The following is a 20734-nucleotide window of genomic DNA, read 5'->3' as shown; positions in this document are numbered from 1 at the left end:
TGTCAGGTCAGTTTTGAACAGCGTACAGGAAGTAAATATGAAACTAGTGGTTGCAGTGGGGAAAATTAATTATATTCACGAATAAAAATGGACCGGTTTTCGTGGTCTAATGGACTTTTAGAAATCAATGAAACTTTAGTGATCCAGCAGCGAGGTGTCAGACTATATGACGGTGATGATAAGGTACTTTTTTGTCTTCCAGTATCTTCGATTTTGGCTATAGACAACACGGCAGCTATTTTCTATAGGAAGCATTGCTGATAGAAAAAAAACAAAAATTAATAAACTAAATCATTGATCAAACACACAACTTATTGATTAAATCAGTGAGTGTTTTTATAGTTTTAGGTGATAGCATTTGTTGTCTAAACCTATTATGACTCGGAAAGGCATCTAAGAAGTCAATATAAGCAAATCATAACGTCAAGTTCCTTCCTGTCATTTCTACAGGCAAAACTGGATGTTGGAGTTGCCTTGTTGAGCACTCATCGGTTGATCTGGAGGGACACAAAAAATCATGTGAGAGAACAGTGAAAATGACTAAATGTGGTTAAAATAATTCATACAAATTCTAGCTTTTAAATCAAAGAGGATTTTAGTCCACTCAGTATGTGACAAGTAGTAAAATATTTAACACTGTTAAAGATGTAATTGACAGGGCTTTAGCTATTTTATATATCTTTGTTGTTGTCATATTGTGTTGCTTTGCTTGATAAATAGCAAGACAATTGTTTACCATAACAAGAATCACAGTTTCCATAATTACAACAAAATATTTGTATGTCTGCAGTCAGCTTTTGGACTGCTCTTCTTCTGCAACAGCTTCCAAGAACTTGTAGGTTTAAAGGCCTCTATGCCAACAATTATTTCTTGTTCGCTTAACAGATTTTAATTTTTAGAATCCAGTCTAGATTGTTTCCTGACTTGAATGCTCAATGTCATGTTGTCTTCCTTGAGTATCTTTTATTCCTTTTCACCGTGTAGTTTTCTATGACAAGGTTACCAGGACCACTGCTTATGGAAATTTAAAATAAAATAAAAAAAAATTGCAATGTTTGGAATGGTTTTCTTGGGTATGCAAGTTCTTTCAAAGAAAAGCCTGACCTGTGCCAGAACAGCTCCATTTATCTCATCTAACTACAGATGGAATGCCCAAAGCTTTGAGGTATTTAAAAGCGTGATATGAGAATTTTTAAAAGTAACACAATAGTCTTGATGATAATCATTGGACCTTGGATTTTGCTTGTAAAATGAGACTAAATAGGAAAATATAAGAAAATCTGCAGAAAACTTGGCATTGGATGCATTGGACTTTTCCAACAAGACAATTTAGATGAAAACACACACACACGCACACAGAAAAAAGAAAAAAAAGCTCCTGCCACAGTGATCAGGAAATGATAACAGAATGTGTTCATCATTTTGGGTTGTTATTGTCCTGATCTGAGTCTTTTGCCAATAATCTATATAAAGAGTTGAAGACCAAGGTGATAGCAAGAAGGCCTTTCAACCCAAAAAGAATTAGAGTATTGCCAATAAGGAGCAGTCAAAAATCCAGTTTAGACACTCAAAATGTCTGTCAGTAATTAAAAGATTGCTCTGATTTAAATAGTAAAAATGGAAGTAGTAAAATCATAGTCGAAAATCATTAAGCAGCCTGAAACTTGTCAATCAAATACAAATATAAAATGTCTATTTAGTTGGATTTTAATCATTTTCTACCTCAATGTCTAATCCAATATTACAGTACATGAATGGATGCAGTTATTCCCAGCCTTATGGTATTTTGCATACTAGCCCCATTATAACTTTTGCATTTATTTTCCCATCCTATAGGAGTGCTGCATAGCCATGCCGCTCTCACAGATCATCTTCTTTGAGGAGCAGGCTGCTGGAATAGGAAAGAGGTACAAAGACTTTATGGCGTAGACAGATCATTTGGGTTTTTGTAGCACTTTAAGGCGAAACAAATTGATTTAGATGGCACATTTCATACATTAGGCAATTAACAATCATTTTTACACACACAAACACAAAATAATGAAAAAAATAAAAACCTCAGTTTGGGTGTGAAATTTTAGAGGAGCTGAGGTTAAAATTTGTTCTGAGAGTACAACTGCCATCATATTGTCTCTTACCTGTTATTACCTGACATGTGGAATTGTAGACTTAGAATAATTTCTGGTTGCATTTTGGCGAGGAGGTCATAAACTCTAGACTTTGAAAGTTTATTGCAAAATGTGAGAAAAGCAAACTGGAATTTAAATTTTATTTCTTTTTGCGATTACATTATTTTCAATGTCCAGCATGAACTTGTACTAGTAAGTGCAAACGTTTCAATTCAAAACTAAAAAAAATATCACTCTCTAACTAATGGTTCATCTTATTTTTAAGTGCTAAAATAGTTATCCACCTGCATCCATCACCTCCCAACAAGGAGCCCGGACCCTACCAGAACAGCAAGTACTCCTACATCAAGTTGTCCTTCAAAGAACATGGACAGATTGAGGTAAACCTGCTTATACACAAAGTTTAAAACCTCTTTGTTTTCAGTGTTTGTATTCTTTCTTCTCTGTTTTCTTTCGTTATTGATTACCTGAAAAATGACAGGGTGTATTTTACTTGCAGTTTCACAGGAGACTAACCGAGGAGATGACCCAGAAAAGGTGGGAGAATACACCCGTTTCCCAACCCATTCCTGCAGGAACTGGGCCTCAGGTTAGAAGATGAACAAGCAACTTTCCTAATTTTATTGTAACATTTTACTTTTCACACACAGATGGCAGGAGGTAATATGAACTGATTTAACATCAAAGTGAATCAGTCAAACTTTCATTTAGCAGTTGAATGGGTTTTATGTGGCTGTTACTTGCTGTTAAATCATTTACCTGTAGGTGGCAGTGTTGTCACTTTATTCTCAGGCTTTTTTGACAAATTAGCAGGAATGACTGCCTTCAAAAGGCTTTCTGTATCCATATGCATCAAATTAGAATTTGTTTCTCACTGCAACTGAACTCTTTTTTTACACAGTCTGGGAGAAATCAGTCTTATAAAAAACCAGTCTCTGCTAAGATTATGTCATTTTTCTCCAAATGGAATTTTGTGTAGTTTTTTTTATAGAAGCTTTAAAGTAAACATCACTGAACATCCCTTATGTACCATAGCAGCTATTGATTACAATGAGTCAATCCTTGCTGTTTGTCTGTTCTTGTCCTCCGAGGCTTGTTATCAACTTTCAAATTGCTTTTCTGTTTGACATTTGACTGTGTGTGTTTTTCTTTCCTTTGTGGGCACATAGGCAGGAAGGACTCGTGCGGTGGGGATTGTTGGCATTGAGAGGAAGATAGAAGAGAAGAGGAAAGAAACAGACAAAAACATATCTGAGGTAAATTCTGAAGTTTTGAGGAAAGTGCTAAGGGTGGACTTGTGGCAGTGTCTATAACACTAAGTTATAGATTAGAATATAAACCATGCTAAAATCATGTAAATGGCCTGCCTCATTTCACTGAGCTGAAGTTTTGTCATTGTGACTGAAATCACTTTGAATATTCTGCATCGAGTGTAATATTAAGTCTACAGTCACTTAGAGTTTCTGAAAGACCAGCCGGTATAGGAATTTATTGTAATTCACATGATTTCAAGCTGAGCACAGCCTCTGTGACAATCTTTAGGTAATAGTTATGTGTTCATAGAACTCCTATTGCATATTTTAATGTGTTTCATTAGTATTCTTTAAGTTACATGAAAATGCCTTAACAATACAGAGGCAGCTGTCTTAGAAAAAAACAGGGTTTAGATCTAAGGAGAAAGATAAACTCTAACACCAGCCAGCCAAAGACAATGTGTGGGTTCTATGGAATGACGTTTAAGTTGTATGTGCAGCCATTAAGTTTTGTATTTTATTTAATGCTGAACATTTTTAGCACCATCAACCCTTTAGCCTCTATTTTTCAGGCCTTTGAAGACCTCAGCAAGCTGATGGTGAAGGTAAAGGAAGCTTTCATCGGCACACTTTCCTGTAGATGTACAACAGAATTACTGGCCTTCTGAAAGTCAGAGGTTATATTTAATGTGTTTAAAGTTATAATATCTTATTGTTTACACATCAGAACTATGAGTAACCTAGGCTGAATACAGAGGGATTTGAAAAATGTGTATTTTCTAACTGATAGGCCAAAGAGATGGTTGAGCTGTCCAGATCCATTGCCAACAAGATCAAAGACAAGCAGGGAGACATAACAGAGGATGAGGTAAGAGCTTAACCAGCAGTCAGACTCAGAAACGCACAAATAAAAGGAGCTTGATTTTTATGAGGAGCTATGTTCTGTTTTTCAGACAATACGATTTAAGTCCTACCTCCTCAGCATGGGTATTGCTAACCCTGTTACCAGAGAAACACATGGATCAGGTACACATTATCATATGCAGCTGGCTAAGCAACTGGGAGATATGCTGCAGGCACCTCTAGAGGTAGGTGTGAACTTTTGTATGCCGTGTTTTTAATCATATTAACATACTTCCTGCTCCGTTTTCATCTCTTCATGACATTTTCCCCTCTTCCTACCACTCCCTACTCTCTCAGGAGCGTGGAGGGATGATGGCTCTCACAGAGGTGTATTGTCTTGTCAACCGTGCTAGAGGGTTGGAGGTGATGCTTACATTAATATCCTTAGAAATCAGCTAAAGTATTTGATTGATTTAATTGATCAATAAAATTACTGAATTACACTATCTGTGTATTTATTCTGCACACAGACTAATTTGGTTATGTTGTTCTCTACCCTCCTCAGCTTTTATCTCCAGAAGATTTATTAAATGCTTGCAAAATGTTTGAGTCACTGAAGCTTCCACTGAGGTGAGTTTGCCTTTTGTTTGCATTTTATTGTTTAAATTATCTGTGTGTGTTGTATTCTTTTGATTAGAGACCAAGCTGTGTGTTTGTTACATAGAGCCGGGCTGGTGCCTGCCTTACAGAGGCCAGGCTCTTCCTGCCTGGCTTCCTGTTGTTGGAAGGGGTGTCCCGGTCTCCACAGCTGTCATTTCCTGTTACTTCCCAGGGATTCAGAAGAAACACTGGTCTTTTCCCCAGTTGGCCTGCATTACTAATCTAAGCGCACCTAAACTGCCTCAGCATAAAACTGTTGACATGGGACCTCATTTATAATTGCTATCTAAAAACAAAGTGGAACCAGAAAGAGGACGCTTCCTACACTTAGGCAGCTTTGAACCCTCTCAGACATTTATTTTCATGTCACATGTCCGATATTACTCACCGATCAACTGTATCATTAGCATGTAATTCAGGGATGTGTTTAGGGACCATGATGGGACTCAAGAGTGTTTGAGTGGAAGAACTGGGAGGGAACATGTGAACATGAAGATTTATTGGTCCACTTTGATGTATGTGCCACAAACACTATAAATCTTAGTTATCGCCATGTTTTGAATAAAGAACAATTAATTATAAGGCTCATTTCAAAACATCAACATTGATCAGGTGCTTTTGATTGACATGATTAAATGTTGTGTAGCCTACAGAATATGAGGCTTATTTATTTCCAGGTGCATGGGAACATTGCCAGCAAATTTGCACTTGCACGTGTTTTCTAAATCTGATTAGTTTTTATAAATCCTTCTCATGTTTCTACATGAGTCCCCTGATCTCTGTGCGTGACAGATGCACCCACTCCATCTCTTCTTCATGTGTCTTGTTTTCTGTGTAGGTTGCGTGTGTTTGACAGCGGCGTGATGGTGGTCCAGCTGCAGTCTCACAGCGAAGAGGAAATGATAGCCTCAGCTTTGGACAATGTAAGCTTTAACCTTCACAAACATCATACAACAACGTGTTTCACTACCCATGAAAGATGTTACATTTCAAGCTGTTTTCTGTCTGTGATTTATCCCTCCCATCTGCAGGTGTCAGAGAAAGGCTCCCTGACAGCAGAGGAGTTTGCAAAGCTTCTGGGTCTTTCTGTTCTTCTGTCTAAGGAACGGTACGTTGTGTCACACTTGCATACCAAAACTCATCATTTTCTCTTCATTTTAAGACTTGAAAACCATGTCAGCAGCTTCAGTCATCTTTTACATTTATAGCTTATTTTAATGCATTTTGTTTCCTGCTCCTTTCTTTTTTTTATTTCTTCATATTCTATTCTCTCTTCATCCCTCAGGTTGTTGCTGGCAGAGAAGATGGGCCACCTGTGTAGAGATGACTCTGTCGAGGGTTTGAGATTCTACCCAAACCAGTTTTGACATAATTACAGTTAATATTGTTGAGATAGAACTATTCCACTCTGTTTCTGCAGATAGATGCATTAAAATAATAATCTGACATGTGCAGCAGGGGGCCTGCTGTGCTTTCTACCCTCTATCAGTACTAGTTGGTGTGTTGTTGGCGTAGTACCTTTTTTCCTCTCTTCTTTAACCTAGATCTCAGAGTAAGACTTATCCTCAGTGATCAGGTTCCATAAATTTCTAAATAGAGTGAAAATACTGTACAGGAAGCAAACAGTTGTAGCCTTTATCTGCCTGGCTGAGCAGCCATTGTGTGGATAGTAATAAATGAGATTAGGAATATGCATCTAATGGTATATACGTATACTAAACGTATATTATCTTTAGTCATTGTAATGTCACCAGCATATACCTCTTTACAAATGGTTCAATCTCTTATAAAAGGCTCACAGCTACCGATGTCTGCATTAGATCAAGTTTCTGTAAAATGTTTCTGTAATAAAAGGTTAAGGACTGAAACTTGTCCGTCTGTCTTATGTTTTGAGGAATGTCAGAACATGTCTAGAGCTGCAGGTTTCCACTCTACAGGTTTCCACTCACCTAAATTCCTTTCATTATCTTTACTTTTTATTTATTTTTTTTCAGTTTTGTCCAATAAATTATGTGTCCATTCTCAGGTATGACAAATGTATGATGAACCTCCAGCAGAGATGTTGTATTATTGAAATTCTAGTTGTGACTGTTTTATAGCTGAATTGAGGGGAAAGCATCTCATTAACTGGCACAATGAAGCTTTATAATTGTAGATTTATTTGTTAGACTATACAGCACAGCCTATTAAAGTAACTACAGAAGTAGAATATAAGCATTTTGTAATAAGTACATGACCAAAGATCATACCTAAAGTGTATTGTTACTGCTGGGCATGTCACTTTTGCACTCTTTAAAATCCCTCTAGAGGTTTTTACTTATGAAATAGAAATGTTTTTCTCCCACTGTGAACTAAGCTCCACAATAAATGGGGAGTGGGGGGGCTCCATCTTCAGACAAGCTTCCTGTTCTCTGTTGGACCTCGCCAAAGGAGAAATGAAGGCATACAGAGCTGATTAGATTACCCTGCCATGTGGTTCACTTATTGATAGTAGATGAATTCAATTGGTTCAGGAAATCGTGAGAGCTGAGTTGAGGCAGGTCGGATCATGTGTGACACTGAACTTTTTATGAACCTTTTTTTTTTATTACAGAATTTTTGCATTTGTTGCAATGTAGAGGGGCCGGTTCTGTATACTATCATACTGCATTATAAATTATTCTTATCCTGAATATTAAACTGGCATAGCTTAGATTTCAGTAGTTTGATCATTTTGTGAATAAGAATAAATGACTTGTTAGTCACCTTATGTGGAAGTAATCTGATTATCTGAGAAGAATATTTAGTACAATATCTTACTGTCATCCTGTGTAAATCAGCTTATATGCTGAACAGCAGGATTCATTTTATGTGTATCAATTGTCAGTTTTTTTTTGGTAACAAAAAAGTAATATTAAAAGCATGAGCTTCAAATCTCAGTGATACATTTCACATATTTTTGTGTGAAGTCGTTACTCAGGTACCTGTTGTTTTTTGGGGGGTGGTTTTCCCCCATGTGCCTGGTAATAAAACTGATAACTATCTCCTGAACGAGTCATTTCACATGATGCAATGTTTTAAAGTGCCACAACAGGGAAAGGAGCTGTAATTTGTGCAATAGTTTTCTGACGCCTAGCTTGGGATTCTCAGGTTTTGCTGATAGACTATTAGAAGCATAATTAGAAGAATCATCTCTAAATGAAGGTCATATATTTTAAAAAAATCAAATAAAATAAAAATAATAGCCTAAAGCAAACATACATATTTAAAGTAAGTTTGAGGACGACGACACTGAGTTGGACTGGATATTCAATCCGCCCCGAAGGCACGCGCTCGGAGCCTCTGTTCGGCGCGCGACTCAGAACTCTGAGCGATGTCCCGCTGACTGCGGCTGAACAGTCGTACTGTTTATCACACGGAAGAAACAATGTGCTACTAGTACACGGAAAGGCGAATGGCTCACCGCAGGTGTTTCTGTGTTGGAATATTTGACGAGGAATGTAAAGTGTAAAGCCAACGACACGTGAGTACAACTTTATTTGATTTTGGTAAATATCGTCCACCTTTGATCATCTGATGACGATGCACAAAAATGAACGCACAGCTGCATCCCTCATTGGTTCTACTCATTTTTAAAGGGTACATCGCTGTATTAAAGAGAGTTTAATGTAATTTCTAATAATTTAAATAAAGACAATTTCATATATTCTCCAAATAAGTAAACACACGGACAAACATGGTTTGCTTTTCTGTCTTTATGTTTTTGTTTTTTGTATGTTTCACAGGAAAAAAATCAGTCGTAATGATTGAAAGCCACTGCACTTAATAGTTTATAAGTTAGGCTACTTACAGATTTCTTCAAATGTATCTGTATATTATCACACATGTTTAGGACTGTTTGATTTTCAGTAACCATGTGTTGTAATCTTAGCTCAAAAAGTACAGAAATTAGCGTTTGATGAATCATTTCTTTGTTTTAAGATTGCTTCTTGGCAATAAATCATATACAATTAGAAAGATTTTTCTTTCCATTTAAAATGGTGCCATATTTGTCAGCAAAATGCATTTGTGGGATGAGGAGCAGAGTAGAGTAGGCTATGTGGGTTGTGCACATTATAAACTTGCCCAGTTTTTTTTTTTCTGCTGAAGCCAAACAGCCACATCAGCCACACACTGCACCTCCTCATGCTATACTCACCAGCTTGTTCACACACTGCTGTGGGATGGCATCCCATTCTTCAACCATTTGTCACAAATCAGCCAATGTGGCTTGGTGACTGGCATGAACAGCACACCCAAGCTGATCCTACAAGTGTTCAATGGGGCTGAGGTCAGGACTGCAGGCAGGCCATTCAATGCTCTTCTCCCCAAAATTATGGAGGTAGTCTCTCCTGCTCAGTGCAGGTGAGCATTGTCATCTTAAATGGCACGAGCCCTATCCATATTAGTTAAATGTGGTAATGAATTTGCTCATGCATTTTCCTTACAAATGTGGCACCATTCAAAGGGAAATAAACAGATTTGATTTCTGTAAAAAAAAAAGGCATTTTTACAACACAGAATTAATACATCAAACACTAATTTCCAGTCAGTTCAGAGCTTGACTATTGCATTGAAACTTACCCAGAATGAGAACTCAGCAAATTTTGACCACAACAAATAAATATATCCATCAAGGACAACCACAAGATAGCCAACTAGAAAATGAATGTATACCGCTCAAAGGCTACTAAATACATTGAAATGCAAGTAATTTTGAGTTTTCTTTGCTTTGATATTGAAAAAGGTCCTAATACCATTCTTAATCTTACTTTTGGATGCTTTTAAACCAGCCTGCCAGTGACTTGTGTGACAGTATATATATATGTAAAAAAAATTTTGTTATATTAAATATATTTTGCAAGGATGAGGAAACAGTTAAGATACTCAGAAAGTCCACTCAATAGACTGAAAAACTTTTGCAGCGAACCAAACAAGTATTTGGCTTTTTGTTTTGGAACAAAGCCCTCCTGGGGAATTTCTCTTGTCTGATGACGGCAGCTCCTTGTATCCATTGTGAGGATGAAAGGAAGAGGAAGACGTACCTATAAATCCAGAAAACTCATGTTTGCTGTTTCATACTCTAGCCTTCCTGTTTCCCATACCGCAGAATATACTTCTCCTGTCTGAGACTGAAGCCATCCTGGGAGTTATCATTATCTTTTTGTTTATTTTGTTGTTTGCCGTATGAGCTTACAGAGGCGAGGGATGGTGGAATAGGATGGTCATGAGGTGTAGAAGAAAAAGGAGGCACAGACATCGGAATGCCACAGGCTGTCTCACTGCTGCCCTTCCTTTTAGTGCTCATGGGATATGGTGAGTGTCACAAGGACTATCATCTTAATACAGTCCATGTTTGAAGAGGCAGGATTTTATTCCAATGGACAAAGTTGGCTTTTTTTTTTGTACTTTAGCACATCAGTTCAATCTTTGAGGGCTCTCATATAATCAAGAGAGGAAAATAGAGCGTAAACAACTGCAATGCAATGTAATTTACAGAAGGATTAACATTTTACTCTATCTTTGTTGTATGAGGATTTACAAACTTGATTGCACAATATCCCTGAAATTACTTCTCTGATACTGTGCTTACATACTTATAAATAGCAATTATAGTTGTTTCATTTATAGTCTGTATGACATGTGGATCTTGCTACTTTTAAAGCTCATCAGCTGTTTATGTAAATCTTCAGTGTGTCTAAAAATGTATTAATTTGTTTAGTCATTTATTTTTTTTAGTCAACTAAAATCACTGGTCCACATTGGAGTTCCTTAAATACCATACTTCCGTGTCAAATCAGACAACTGAAAAAGTGGGTAGAAATGAAAGATTTATAAGGGAAAACTGGTGAGATAAGAAGTTACCTAAAGCAAGCATCTGGGCAGTGGGTATAAATTTCCTTTTTGCTTCCTGTCTTTTTTACTTTCCACTTGTCTGCACCTTTTCTGGTAGCTTTTGCAGGGCTCACCATCTGGCCCTCTTTCCATGTTGCTCTTAGCAATGGCAGTGTTTTTGTGGACTTCAGCAGTAAATCCAACAGCAGCACCATCAGCAACATGAGCCTCTCTCTAGTCAACATGGAAACCAACACCACAGTTCTGACCAGGACTATCCCCAGCAACCAACTGGCCGGTAGGGTGGAGTTCGATTGTTCCTGCTTCCTGTATGCAGGAACTTTCCGGTTCCTGCTGAAGCAGACCTGCATCACTGCTGATTCTCATGCAAATGGCACTGATGGCAGTCACACAGAGAGCACCACCTGGTGGTGGAGTTCAGAGCTACAAGTGCAGTGGCCCACCTTTCATATTGCTGTGGACAGAGCAGGAAACCACACAGAATCGTTCCAGGTAAGCAAACAAAATGTTAATTTTGGTTTATTATACTGCAAAAGATGACAAACATTTTCTCTCTCTTTTGTGTCTTTCCAGGTTGGGATATCCACTAATGAACACTTTCAGGCTTGCATCAGTGGCATTGACTCTCTTTTCTTAGAAGTCAGCTACATGGAGTACAACCAGATAGGCCGAAACACCATCGACAAGGTTCGAGCTCGCACGCAGCGACCAATCAAACCCCTCCGTTCCCAGAGTGTTGAGCTGTCCTGTGCCTTCCCATTTACAGAAAGAGACTTCATACGAGTGGCTCTACGCTCCCCTCATACAGCACAGGAAGTGAAGAGCTCTGGACCTCTCTACTTGTCTCGTATATTCTCCTATAAACTGCTAGTGGAAAATGCCAATGCTTACAAGGGTGGCTGTGAAGGGACGATGATTGTTAAAATGATAACCCCACCATGTACTCATGTCAATGGGAAAGTATTGCTGTACAGCGATGCAGGTGTTGGAAGAGGTGTTGCTCTTTCCTCTTCAGTGGCGGGATTCAGACCAGAGGAATCCTCATCTCCTCCTCTTGCCTTTAACTGGCTAACTCAAGGAGCGAATGAGACAGAATTCAACTGTTCTGTCTTTTACCCTGGAAGGAATAAGTACTGCTTTCATTTTGTTTTCAACTTCAGTCGCTCCCCTAGTCCAGCACAGACTTGTCTGGTGGTTTACAAGAGTGCAGGTGAGACTTTATGAGTATAGTTTTAATTAACATTTAATTAACATTTTAAAATTTAGAGATGTAAAATTACAGTTTGTGAAGTGCTAATCTGGTGTTAATATTTTCACTGTAATCTGCAGAGTCATGGGGCGCCTGGCAGCCATGGAGTGTGTGCAGTGTGAGCTGTGGAGAGGGTGTGAGGGAAAGAGTGCGTGAGTGTCTGCTGCCCTCAGGTGTGCAAGGGATGCAGTGCACCGGCATGCTGAAGGAACAGTCCATATGCTCATTAGAAGACTGTGTGGGTCAGTTTCTTTCCTTTTTTCTTTTTTTTTTTTTTTTGTTGTTGTTGTTTTTTTTTTTTTTTTTTACTTTTTCTTAATCGTCAAAATTTCTTCAAAGTTTAGAGTCTTCATATAATAATTACTCTAATATATTACAATCAGTAATTGTAATATATTAGATGCAATTAGAAGCAATCTAGTTTGCATGTTTGCATCCATTTATTAGTGATAAGCTGAGTTCTCTCTATTTGTTTTATTTTACATTTCTTAGTGTTACCTACTGCTACTCCATCTCTCCCCCCTGACACTGTTGGAGCTACACTTTTGGGTGGAAACATGATTGTGGTGGTTGGAATTTCCTTCTGCTTGGCTGTGATTATGGCCACTGTTGTGGTGACTGTGTGGAGGAAGCTTTGCCAGACCCCTCAATGCAGCTCAGTCCGCAGAGGCTCCATACATTCCCCTGGTGGGCGGAAGCTATCAGATGAGGCCTCCATCTGTGGACACAGCCTCCAAAGGCCCAGTCTGTCTGACGGTCATGGCCCATCAGGGGGTATGGTTGCCCAGAAAGACAGACCTTCTCTTGGAGGTATGCCTCTTTCACAGACTATGGTGCTTCCAGCCTCACAGGATCCTGAACGATTGTCTCCCACAGGCCAGAAGGTGTTGCCACCAATATTTGGGTGTGTTCTAAAAATCCATTGTTCCATCCATTGTTCTGAAATGGATTTTGTCACCTAATCGCAATTATATAAAAGATCTTTTCTTTCTAGGTACCGGTTGGCACAACAGCAACTAAAAGAAATGAAGAAGAAGGGGTTAAAAGAAGCCACACAATTGTACCATGTCTCTTCAAGCCCTGTCCACGACACCATGGATGAGACACCTGCCTCACCCACTAGCTCCCCTATTCCTACACCAACTGGATTTGCTCATTCTACCCTTCCTTTGAGCCTGCAGGATGCTGATAACCACCATTTTTGCATTGCAACTCCTTTGTCAAAGCTGCAAACTCAGATTCCAATGGTCACACCGGATAGGTTGAGTCCTAGAGTGGAACTGGCCTTAGGTCCTCCTGTCTCTGCTCATGCAAGTGGGGGGAGCTGCAAATGGCGTGACCGCACTGCTGACTGGGTGGAAATGGTAGAGAGGAGTGGGTTAGCAGGTCTTGGAGGAAGAGGAGATGCTCCAACAGGAACTACTTATCATAAGAATCCAAACTTCAGGCGGACCTCCAGTTTTAATGACAGCAGACTTCAGCCGGCATCCTCAGCTCAGTCCAGACAGTTCAGAGAAAGGAGCATGACACAGGTCACATATTCTGTTTATTAGATTATTTTATTTCATCTCATTTGTTGTATGTTTTATAATTAGTGTTGGTGCAGTTTGTGTAGCAATTAAACATCTGGCCATGTGTTGTCCTTCTCAGGTGGGATCTCGGACTCTTCCAGAGGGAAGTTGTTGGAAAAAAGGAGGATGGGAGAGACAGCCACATCCTTCTTACCCCATTCCAGAGCATGGAATGTCAGAGTGGGCTAAAGCCAGACCCCAGAGGAATGACCAGAAGAAGACCTGGATCGAGACAACACCTCCCTCTCACAATAATGAACTCAAACATGCAGGAACCAACACGAACTACTTCTCAACAGCTGAGAAACATGCTAAAGCAGATCTTGGTGGCACTGCGGAGAGAAAAAAGCCTGGTGATCCTAGAGGTGGAGGTGGACAGTCAGTCTCAGGGATCGGGGGTCCAGCCACAGGTCCTGGTAGGTCTCATGGAGTAAACCAGTTGAGTGTGGATCGGGCTGAGCAGAACTGGAATCGTCGCGGCCCTTCACCTATTCAAAGGAACATCCTGGCCAGGAAACTGAAAGAGGCTCAGTCCTGCTCTGGGGCCAAGGGACGCATTCGCAGCTCCAGCTTTAACGTCTCATTGTCAGAGCAGAGGAACGGTAGCTGCCGTTCTCTGCCGATGTCTGGAGACTACAGCAGCAGTGGGAGCTCTCCCTACAGGCTGAGTGAGGCAGAACAGAGGATGCTGGACTTGGATCTGTCCCCAGTATATGTACAGGAGGAGGAGTAGAGCACTGGTCTGTGGCACCACATCTGAGAAATGCCATGGAAATTGGCATTTATTAGTCCCCACAACCCCTACACTGATCCCCTTTCCAAGCTATTGAGTTGGTTCCCACATTTTAACTGTTATTGTATTGTAACACTATAAACTTTTCTTTGAGGATAGGAGTGAAACATGAGTAATTTAAGTGTTTTTCTTTTTTTATTATTTGTTTTTGAAGAAATCATTGATTTGTTTTATGTTGTGTATTTGTCTTTATAATTCAGTGTAATGATATTCTTTGTAAATACATGTATTTATGTATATTTTTTGTCTATGTACCCACCACTTGTACAATATTTACCTAAATAAGTTTCACTTAACATTACTTTATGGCCTCATCTCTCTGTGGTGTTAAACATGCGACAAATCAAAAACAGAATTCACAAAATCACAGTAAAAATGGGTGACTCTTGTTCTAAATGTCTCATCTGCTCTTTTAACCATACTGTGAAGTACCACTTTGCATCACTGTGAGAACCACTGTACAATTTATAGTTTCGGGACACTTTGAATGTGTGATCTAAGCAGTGTATATTCTGAAATGTGTACAAATGATCTGTAATATGAAACTGTAACAGTGTTTGAAGACAGTAAAAAACAAACATTAGTGAAGCAGTGCAGCTGAAATGCTGTTTGTTTTTATGCCAGAGAAATGTACACATAGAAAAAGAAATAATTACTGGAGAGTTCATGATAGAAGACGCTGTGATATTGATAATTTTATAATAAATCCTAAAATTGAAGCAAAGAGAGAAATTAAAATATTAACTGAAACAAGACAAGTGTTTGCTCCTTTTTTCTTTACCATTTAAAGGTGAATATGCAGCAAGGCGATTTTAAATTTCTCCAGCTCCACTTCCCACAGTATCCAAGAAAACCAGAGGTCGCACCTTCATGGTGGTGTGTCTAAGGGAATACCAAAGGCCTTTCCATGTACTCCACACCACACCATTGTCATACTGGGCCTTGTATTTCCCTTTGCGGTAGAATTTTCCATTCAGATTGGCTGCATGACATCTGCAGATAGAAGGTTCCTATATATTGTCAAATTCCAAAATCCAGTACAGAAGAAAATATACATTTTAGAAAAAGCAAGGAGCTTACCTGTTGAACCACCAACCTGCCCCGTTCTCCTGGGCACAGCTTCCTTGAAGAAATCGGTCATTATCCTGCCAATCATTATCGTCATTAGGTTATCACAAAAAATAAATAAGTCTGCAACTCAGTAAATGGTAAATAAGCTTTGATGACTGACCTGATCTCTGGTACTGAACTGCATCCCACTCAGACAGCTAGACCACTGCTCCACCATCCGCCCACCACCAGTGAGAGCATCACCAGCTTTCCCACTGTACTGCTCATACTGGAGGCGATATTTATCCTGAAGGGAAAAGGAGAACAAGCCATTTTTTTCAGAGGATCATATTAGATGTGACATTAAAGTGGAGTTAATTAAATCAGATTTTCTTACGGCCTCATCAGTGATCCTAAAGTTCTCATAAAATGCATGACTTCTCTGCCCTTCCCAGTCCATCAGATCAATCTTGACCAGGTTTTTATCTTAAGAAAAACAGAGAAAAAACAGCTGATAAGACATTATATAATACTATTTAAATATATGAGTAAGTTACTGAAAGAAGTTGTATGGGGTTATTTCTGACCTTCTGACAGCAGACTGAATATGCGTTCATTCCCCAACCAGAATTCATCATTCCACAGTTTAAAATCTCCAAAGCCATCTCTGTAGTCCACCCAGTCTCTAAAATGAGAATTAATCTATTTTACCTCATGTGGAACAAATTTAGGAGCTTTTAAAACATATACATTGATATTGTGAGCCTTTTGTTTGTTTGTTATTTGCTTAAATACCTGTTGAAATCTACTTTTCCATGCCTTCGTCTTTGAAACACTGTCCATCCTCCTCCGTCCTCCATATCACAGTAGACTAAAAAGGGCTCCTGGTGTAATTTGGGTCTGATGCGATAAAAACCACTTGGTGGTTTCAGTCTGTCAAACAGTTCAGAACAGTCTAGGAAGAGAGGATTGGAAAGGTTTAAGAGATGGCAGATTATCATTTGTATTTTTGTAACTGCTAAAATAATAATTCAATATAAATCATGTACAAAATCAGTCCAAATTAAATAATTTTCTAAATTCATTAGCGTGCTACACACCTCTTTCTGGAACTGTGCTAGAAATAAGTACACAGGTTAGATTCCTTTTTTTTTTTTTTTACCTTTGTCATGGACAATCACATTTCCAGCTGGTGGAAGTGGTTTTGTCAGTGTCTTATCCAGGCTGTCGCTGTGGTTTACACTAGAGGCTGAGTCAGTTTTAGGTTTACCATCAGTAACAAGAGGCTGAAATGGTTGGAAGTATTTGTGCATCTGCAGGTGCTCGACCTGCCAAGTCTTGATCAAAAGTGTATTCTCCAGTTTCCTTATGCTTCTTCTGAGAGCAACAACCTCTGGTACACAGAAGTCTTTTGCCTTAAATGAGAAAAACAACTTAAAGTTATAAATAATCTTTGTTTTCAAAACGATAATTATACTTAGAGATGAGGCAGTGAAAAGATCGGGCTTCACCAGGTATAAAGTGTTTTTTATGCACATTGTTTGATCACCTTTGAAAAACAAACAAAAAAAAAACCTCTTCAACAACATCTGGAATTCACATTATTTGAAGCAGACATTTTCACCTTTCAGAGGTTTTAAACGGTTGTGTGAGGTACCTACGGAGAGCTGTGCAGAAGAGCCCAGGCCTGGCCAAAGCAGATACAACCACTGCAACACTGGCACAACTCTGAGAGAAAACTTCCTGACAGCAATATATATCTGAAATGATATAAATAATATATTGATAATATTTAACAATAATCAAAGCCATTTTAAGCATCTATGACGCTTCCAACCTACCTCCATTTCACAACGCTTCCACTTGTTTTCTCCGAGTTCTTTGTTCTTTTCCAGTAATACGGCTCAGCAATATTTATAGGCTGGGTCAGTTCTGCATGGTCCGCATTAGAGGATTCAGATTCCAACAGTCTTGCCAAACTCTGAACTCAGGTCAGCTGGTTTTACTCTTTATAAAAGTTTAGAACCTGTAGCTGATTTCAGTACTGCATACCTTACATAGTGTACCAACAGAGCTGTCATTGGGAGCATTTTATTTATTAATTTATTTTTCTTTCTTTCTTTTTCTTTTTCTTTTTCTTTTTCTTTCTCTCTTTCTTTCTTTCTTTCTTTCTTTCTTTCTTTCTTTCTTTCTTTCTTACCAATATAATAATAAAGTAGGTCTTAAATTGACATTTCTATCTTGAGAACTGATTAAAGTTTGTATGTTAATTTTTAATCAAATTTATTAATTGCACATTTAAAATTAACTAGTTGACAACAATGGACATATTATAAACAATAACAATGACTTGTTTTGAGTGGTTTTGAACCCTATTTGAATGAGGGAAAAATCACACACTCTAATATGTCTAGAAATTTTGTTTCATACAGTTTATTGTAGGTTTCCAATAGCTCAGTAACGCAATGTTCCATAAACTCTTATTCAGACGGAAGATGTAAAAAAATAGTTTTTTTTTTCCATCTCTACTAACTCAAATATAAAGGAGTAGCTGGCTTAAAGAGGCAGGAAACCACACTCCACCACCAAGTTGCGACAGCAATGTTACCAGTATGTACTTCATGAAACCATGTAAAGCTATAACAGAACACAATATGCTTTGTGTTTTTCCAAGTTTAATCTATGTTTTCCTTCGTTTGCCAAAAATGACTATCTGACATTGGCAATCGCAGATTTAAGTGAAGAAAACTTCAGACACAACTCTATTTTAGGGATGTGTGTAACATTTGAAGTGTTGAGGAATCCACAAATTAAAACCAGATGTAACAGGAATTGGGTAAATCGAGAATATAGTGGTCTGCTGACCCACTTTTTAAACTTTTGGTAATTTAAATAACTTTGTGGTGGAACGCTATTATTGAGCTCAGCCAGATTTAGCTGTGAAAGTAGGTTGAGGTGGAAAGATGAGTAAGTACAGGGCCAAAAAAGAAAAAAACGAAAAAGGGCTGAACATTTCCAGTGAAGCGCAGATCCAGGAAGTCCAGGAAGTGCAGAACGGTCCGGGTATCAAAGTATAATCCGTTTTTCTGACAAAACCAAAAAACGAAATAACAGAAACAGCGCCCCCTTTTCTTTTTTTCGTTTTAAACCAAAAACGGAAAAACGGTTTTTGCTTTCGGCCCAATAAAACGAAAAAACGAAAAGATCCAAATCAAATAACGGCCGAAATTTGGTTTTTGCAAATTCCTTGTTTCGTTTTTTTGTTTCTTATTCGAGATAGTGACGGCTGGCAGACCGGAAGCGGAAGGAGAGTGTTAACACTTCAGAACAAAAGTAGCGTGCAAACAGCTGGTTGTTTGCCAGAACGAGATGTTTAATCATTATTCTATCTGTGTAGGAGCCATATAAGTCGTCATGGATAGTGATCAATGGTTTTATGGATTGTTTTTTTTGGTTGCCATGGTGATGGGGGGCTCTGGCGCTGGTTTGCCAGAGAGAGGAGAGCTGGTCAGCCGTAGTTTTGTTGACCGCTTCAGTTTGTCCAGTTTGCCACGCACTCATTTGTCAAGTTGAATTACAGTTTGCCTTGTTTAATGTTCCACAACTATGTAGCCTACATTCCATTACGCATGTCATCAATCACACAATAAACCGGATCAAAGCAGCAAATCTGCGTGCCTCAATAACGAAGCTGTTAAGTGCGTTTAACTATTTTAACTTTACATAGACCACAGTAGCCTACAGACCTTCGTTGCTGTATGCTGGCACATTTATTGGCACCTCCCTCTACAACGCGTTGTGTTTTTCTTTCTGATGGATGTTAAGCATCATCTCGCCGTTTCCCACCAACGAACCCCTTTGTTGAAGCTACGAATTCACTCATCATTGCATCAATGAATAAACTCAACAGTGTACGTGTGTGTGTGAGCGCGCGTGTTTATGTGTGACAGCAGGTGTGTAGTGCATCCAGGTGGTGGGCGTGTCCAAACAAGGAGCGGCTGCAGCTTTTGACAGATTACAGCAACAGGCTGAAATCTCCGAATCTAAATGTCTGACAGTTCCTCAAACATTTTCTCTAGTCTCGTCTCCTAACTCGCGCACGCGTCTCGTCATGGGTCGTCAATGAAATAATTTCGTCATTGTTCACGAAAACAACTTTCCAGGATCTGGACCGGATCTGGTTTGCGGGTATCAAAACTACCTGACATCACAGCAAAAGTCGCTGATCTAAAATGACAAATGGATTGCGCCTTACAATACTATACACCTGATTTGCACGTTTGCCTGGAGAGAATCTGCATTATGGACATTTCAGCCAGAACGTGCAATGATGACTGGGATGAGACAGCTCTGCACGCACTATTTGAATACTACTGTAAATGTGCGGCCGCTATTTCTGCGCCTTGATTTAACACTTTTTAAAGGCAGGCGCGAGGCTGCACCCTCTGGGTGAGAGCGGAGGCAGCCATCTGCAGGAGTTCAGAGGTGTATCAGTCAGATGTTTGGTGCAGTCATTTAGTTCATTCTTAAATGTATCAATAATCAACACATCAAAGGGAAACCGTGAATCAACCTGAGTTTATATAAATGAAACTGAATATTCAACGCTTTGATCAGCGGTTATTAAATCAGACATGTATTTTGTCTTTCTATTTTTACTTTTAAACTCTGATGTTTGCAGTGCGCTCCTGACCTGGATGGAGAGCTCACCAAGCGCTCAGCTCTCCCTCCTCTACTTCCTGTGTGCCGTTCCCATCTCCAAGTCGCTCGAGACCAGCTGGTATTGAAAGCTATGTACCCCAACTTTGATCCCTTGCACCGGGACATAAATGACCAGCGTTACTCCTGATTCAGCGCTGTCATGGTTTACCTCACTGTATGGTCACAGAAGACGCACCTCATGATGTCAGACCATGTTGGCACAACACAGCAACTGCTTATCCATGTCCTGATTAACTAGCGACTTTTTTGGCTGTGCGGAGATACTTTCATCTATGGATTTTCAATTTTCCAATATTTCTCTTCCAATAATACCTCCATCTCCATCTTGCTAGTTGTGACCTTGGCGCAAGCAATCTTAGCGAATCACCCACAAACCCTGGCAAACTATTACTGTTATTTTTATCCCTCTAATTACAGCAATGTGAGGTTTTTACAATCAGTGGCTGTATCACTCTTCATGAGAGGTGTCCTTACTCTACAAGCAGAGCCTACTTTCACTGGAAGTACAGAATAACAGTGAGAACTGGGCTAAATTAGTACTGTTCTTTCCTCCTTTGTCTATATCTTGGCACACAGATGTTAACCTTTTA

The 20734-nt window shown here is 39.1% G+C and overlaps 3 protein-coding genes across 5 annotated transcripts; 2 read left to right on the top strand and 1 right to left on the bottom strand.

Annotated features, from left to right (window-relative positions):
* The first annotated feature begins 7 nt into the window (after positions 1-7).
* Positions 8-6747, top strand: vps36 (vacuolar protein sorting 36 homolog). The gene is made up of 14 exons (XM_042008274.1): positions 8-183; positions 451-519; positions 1837-1907; positions 2395-2509; positions 2629-2718; positions 3299-3385; positions 3955-3987; positions 4173-4250; positions 4336-4470; positions 4583-4648; positions 4791-4855; positions 5724-5808; positions 5917-5993; positions 6171-6747. Exons 1-14 carry the CDS (start codon positions 88-90, stop codon positions 6250-6252), a joined length of 1149 nt encoding a protein of 382 aa, XP_041864208.1. The 5' UTR covers positions 8-87; the 3' UTR covers positions 6253-6747.
* A 1253-nt stretch (positions 6748-8000) lies between these two features.
* LOC121654103 (thrombospondin type-1 domain-containing protein 1) lies at positions 8001-14748 on the top strand. Of its 3 annotated transcripts, none has more exons than XM_042008002.1 (8): positions 8001-8387; positions 10103-10219; positions 10857-11251; positions 11333-11969; positions 12089-12250; positions 12501-12912; positions 13003-13540; positions 13659-14748. In XM_042008002.1, the coding sequence occupies exons 2-8, from the start codon at positions 10168-10170 to the stop codon at positions 14310-14312; spliced, it is 2850 nt and encodes a 949-aa protein (XP_041863936.1). In that variant the 5' UTR covers positions 8001-8387; positions 10103-10167; the 3' UTR covers positions 14313-14748. The 3 variants fall into 3 exon arrangements, with proteins under 3 accessions (XP_041863936.1, XP_041863938.1, XP_041863937.1); XM_042008004.1 differs by having other exon boundaries at positions 10096-10219; XM_042008003.1 differs by lacking the exon at positions 8001-8387 and having other exon boundaries at positions 8405-10219.
* An 89-nt stretch (positions 14749-14837) lies between these two features.
* fgl1b (fibrinogen like 1B) lies at positions 14838-18495 on the bottom strand. Its single transcript, XM_042008009.1, has 9 exons — positions 17264-18495; positions 17084-17182; positions 16585-16837; positions 16218-16377; positions 16010-16107; positions 15820-15908; positions 15604-15729; positions 15453-15517; positions 14838-15365 (listed from the first exon to the last, which is right to left on the bottom strand). Exons 1-9 carry the CDS (start codon positions 17267-17269, stop codon positions 15185-15187), a joined length of 1077 nt encoding a protein of 358 aa, XP_041863943.1. The 5' UTR covers positions 17270-18495; the 3' UTR covers positions 14838-15184.
* Positions 18496-20734: the final 2239 nt, after the last annotated feature.

Source organism: Melanotaenia boesemani, chromosome 15 (genome assembly GCF_017639745.1).
Source record: "Melanotaenia boesemani isolate fMelBoe1 chromosome 15, fMelBoe1.pri, whole genome shotgun sequence".
Taxonomy (NCBI): Eukaryota; Metazoa; Chordata; class Actinopteri; order Atheriniformes; family Melanotaeniidae; genus Melanotaenia; species Melanotaenia boesemani.
Note: the sequence above shows the minus strand (reverse complement) of the source record. Positions and strands in the feature narration are given on the sequence as shown.

Excerpts from the sequence above, each read along its gene's own strand:
- vps36 (XM_042008274.1), top strand. The coding sequence starts at position 88 with ATGGACCGGTTTTCGTGGTCTAATGGACTTTTAGAAATCAATGAAACT. Across the intron at positions 1,908-2,394 it reads GCTGCTGGAATAGGAAAGAG|TGCTAAAATAGTTATCCACC; the intron begins GTACAAAGACTT and ends CTTATTTTTAAG. Across the intron at positions 2,719-3,298 it reads CTGCAGGAACTGGGCCTCAG|GCAGGAAGGACTCGTGCGGT; the intron begins GTTAGAAGATGA and ends GTGGGCACATAG.
- LOC121654103 (XM_042008002.1), top strand. The coding sequence starts at position 10,168 with ATGCCACAGGCTGTCTCACTGCTGCCCTTCCTTTTAGTGCTCATGGGA. Across the intron at positions 10,220-10,856 it reads TTTAGTGCTCATGGGATATG|CTTTTGCAGGGCTCACCATC; the intron begins GTGAGTGTCACA and ends CTTTTCTGGTAG. Across the intron at positions 12,913-13,002 it reads GTGTTGCCACCAATATTTGG|GTACCGGTTGGCACAACAGC; the intron begins GTGTGTTCTAAA and ends TTTTCTTTCTAG.
- fgl1b (XM_042008009.1), bottom strand. Across the intron at positions 15,730-15,819 it reads TTAGGATCACTGATGAGGCC|GATAAATATCGCCTCCAGTA; the intron begins GTAAGAAAATCT and ends TTTTCCCTTCAG. Across the intron at positions 15,366-15,452 it reads GCAGGTTGGTGGTTCAACAG|ATGTCATGCAGCCAATCTGA; the intron begins GTAAGCTCCTTG and ends TTCTATCTGCAG.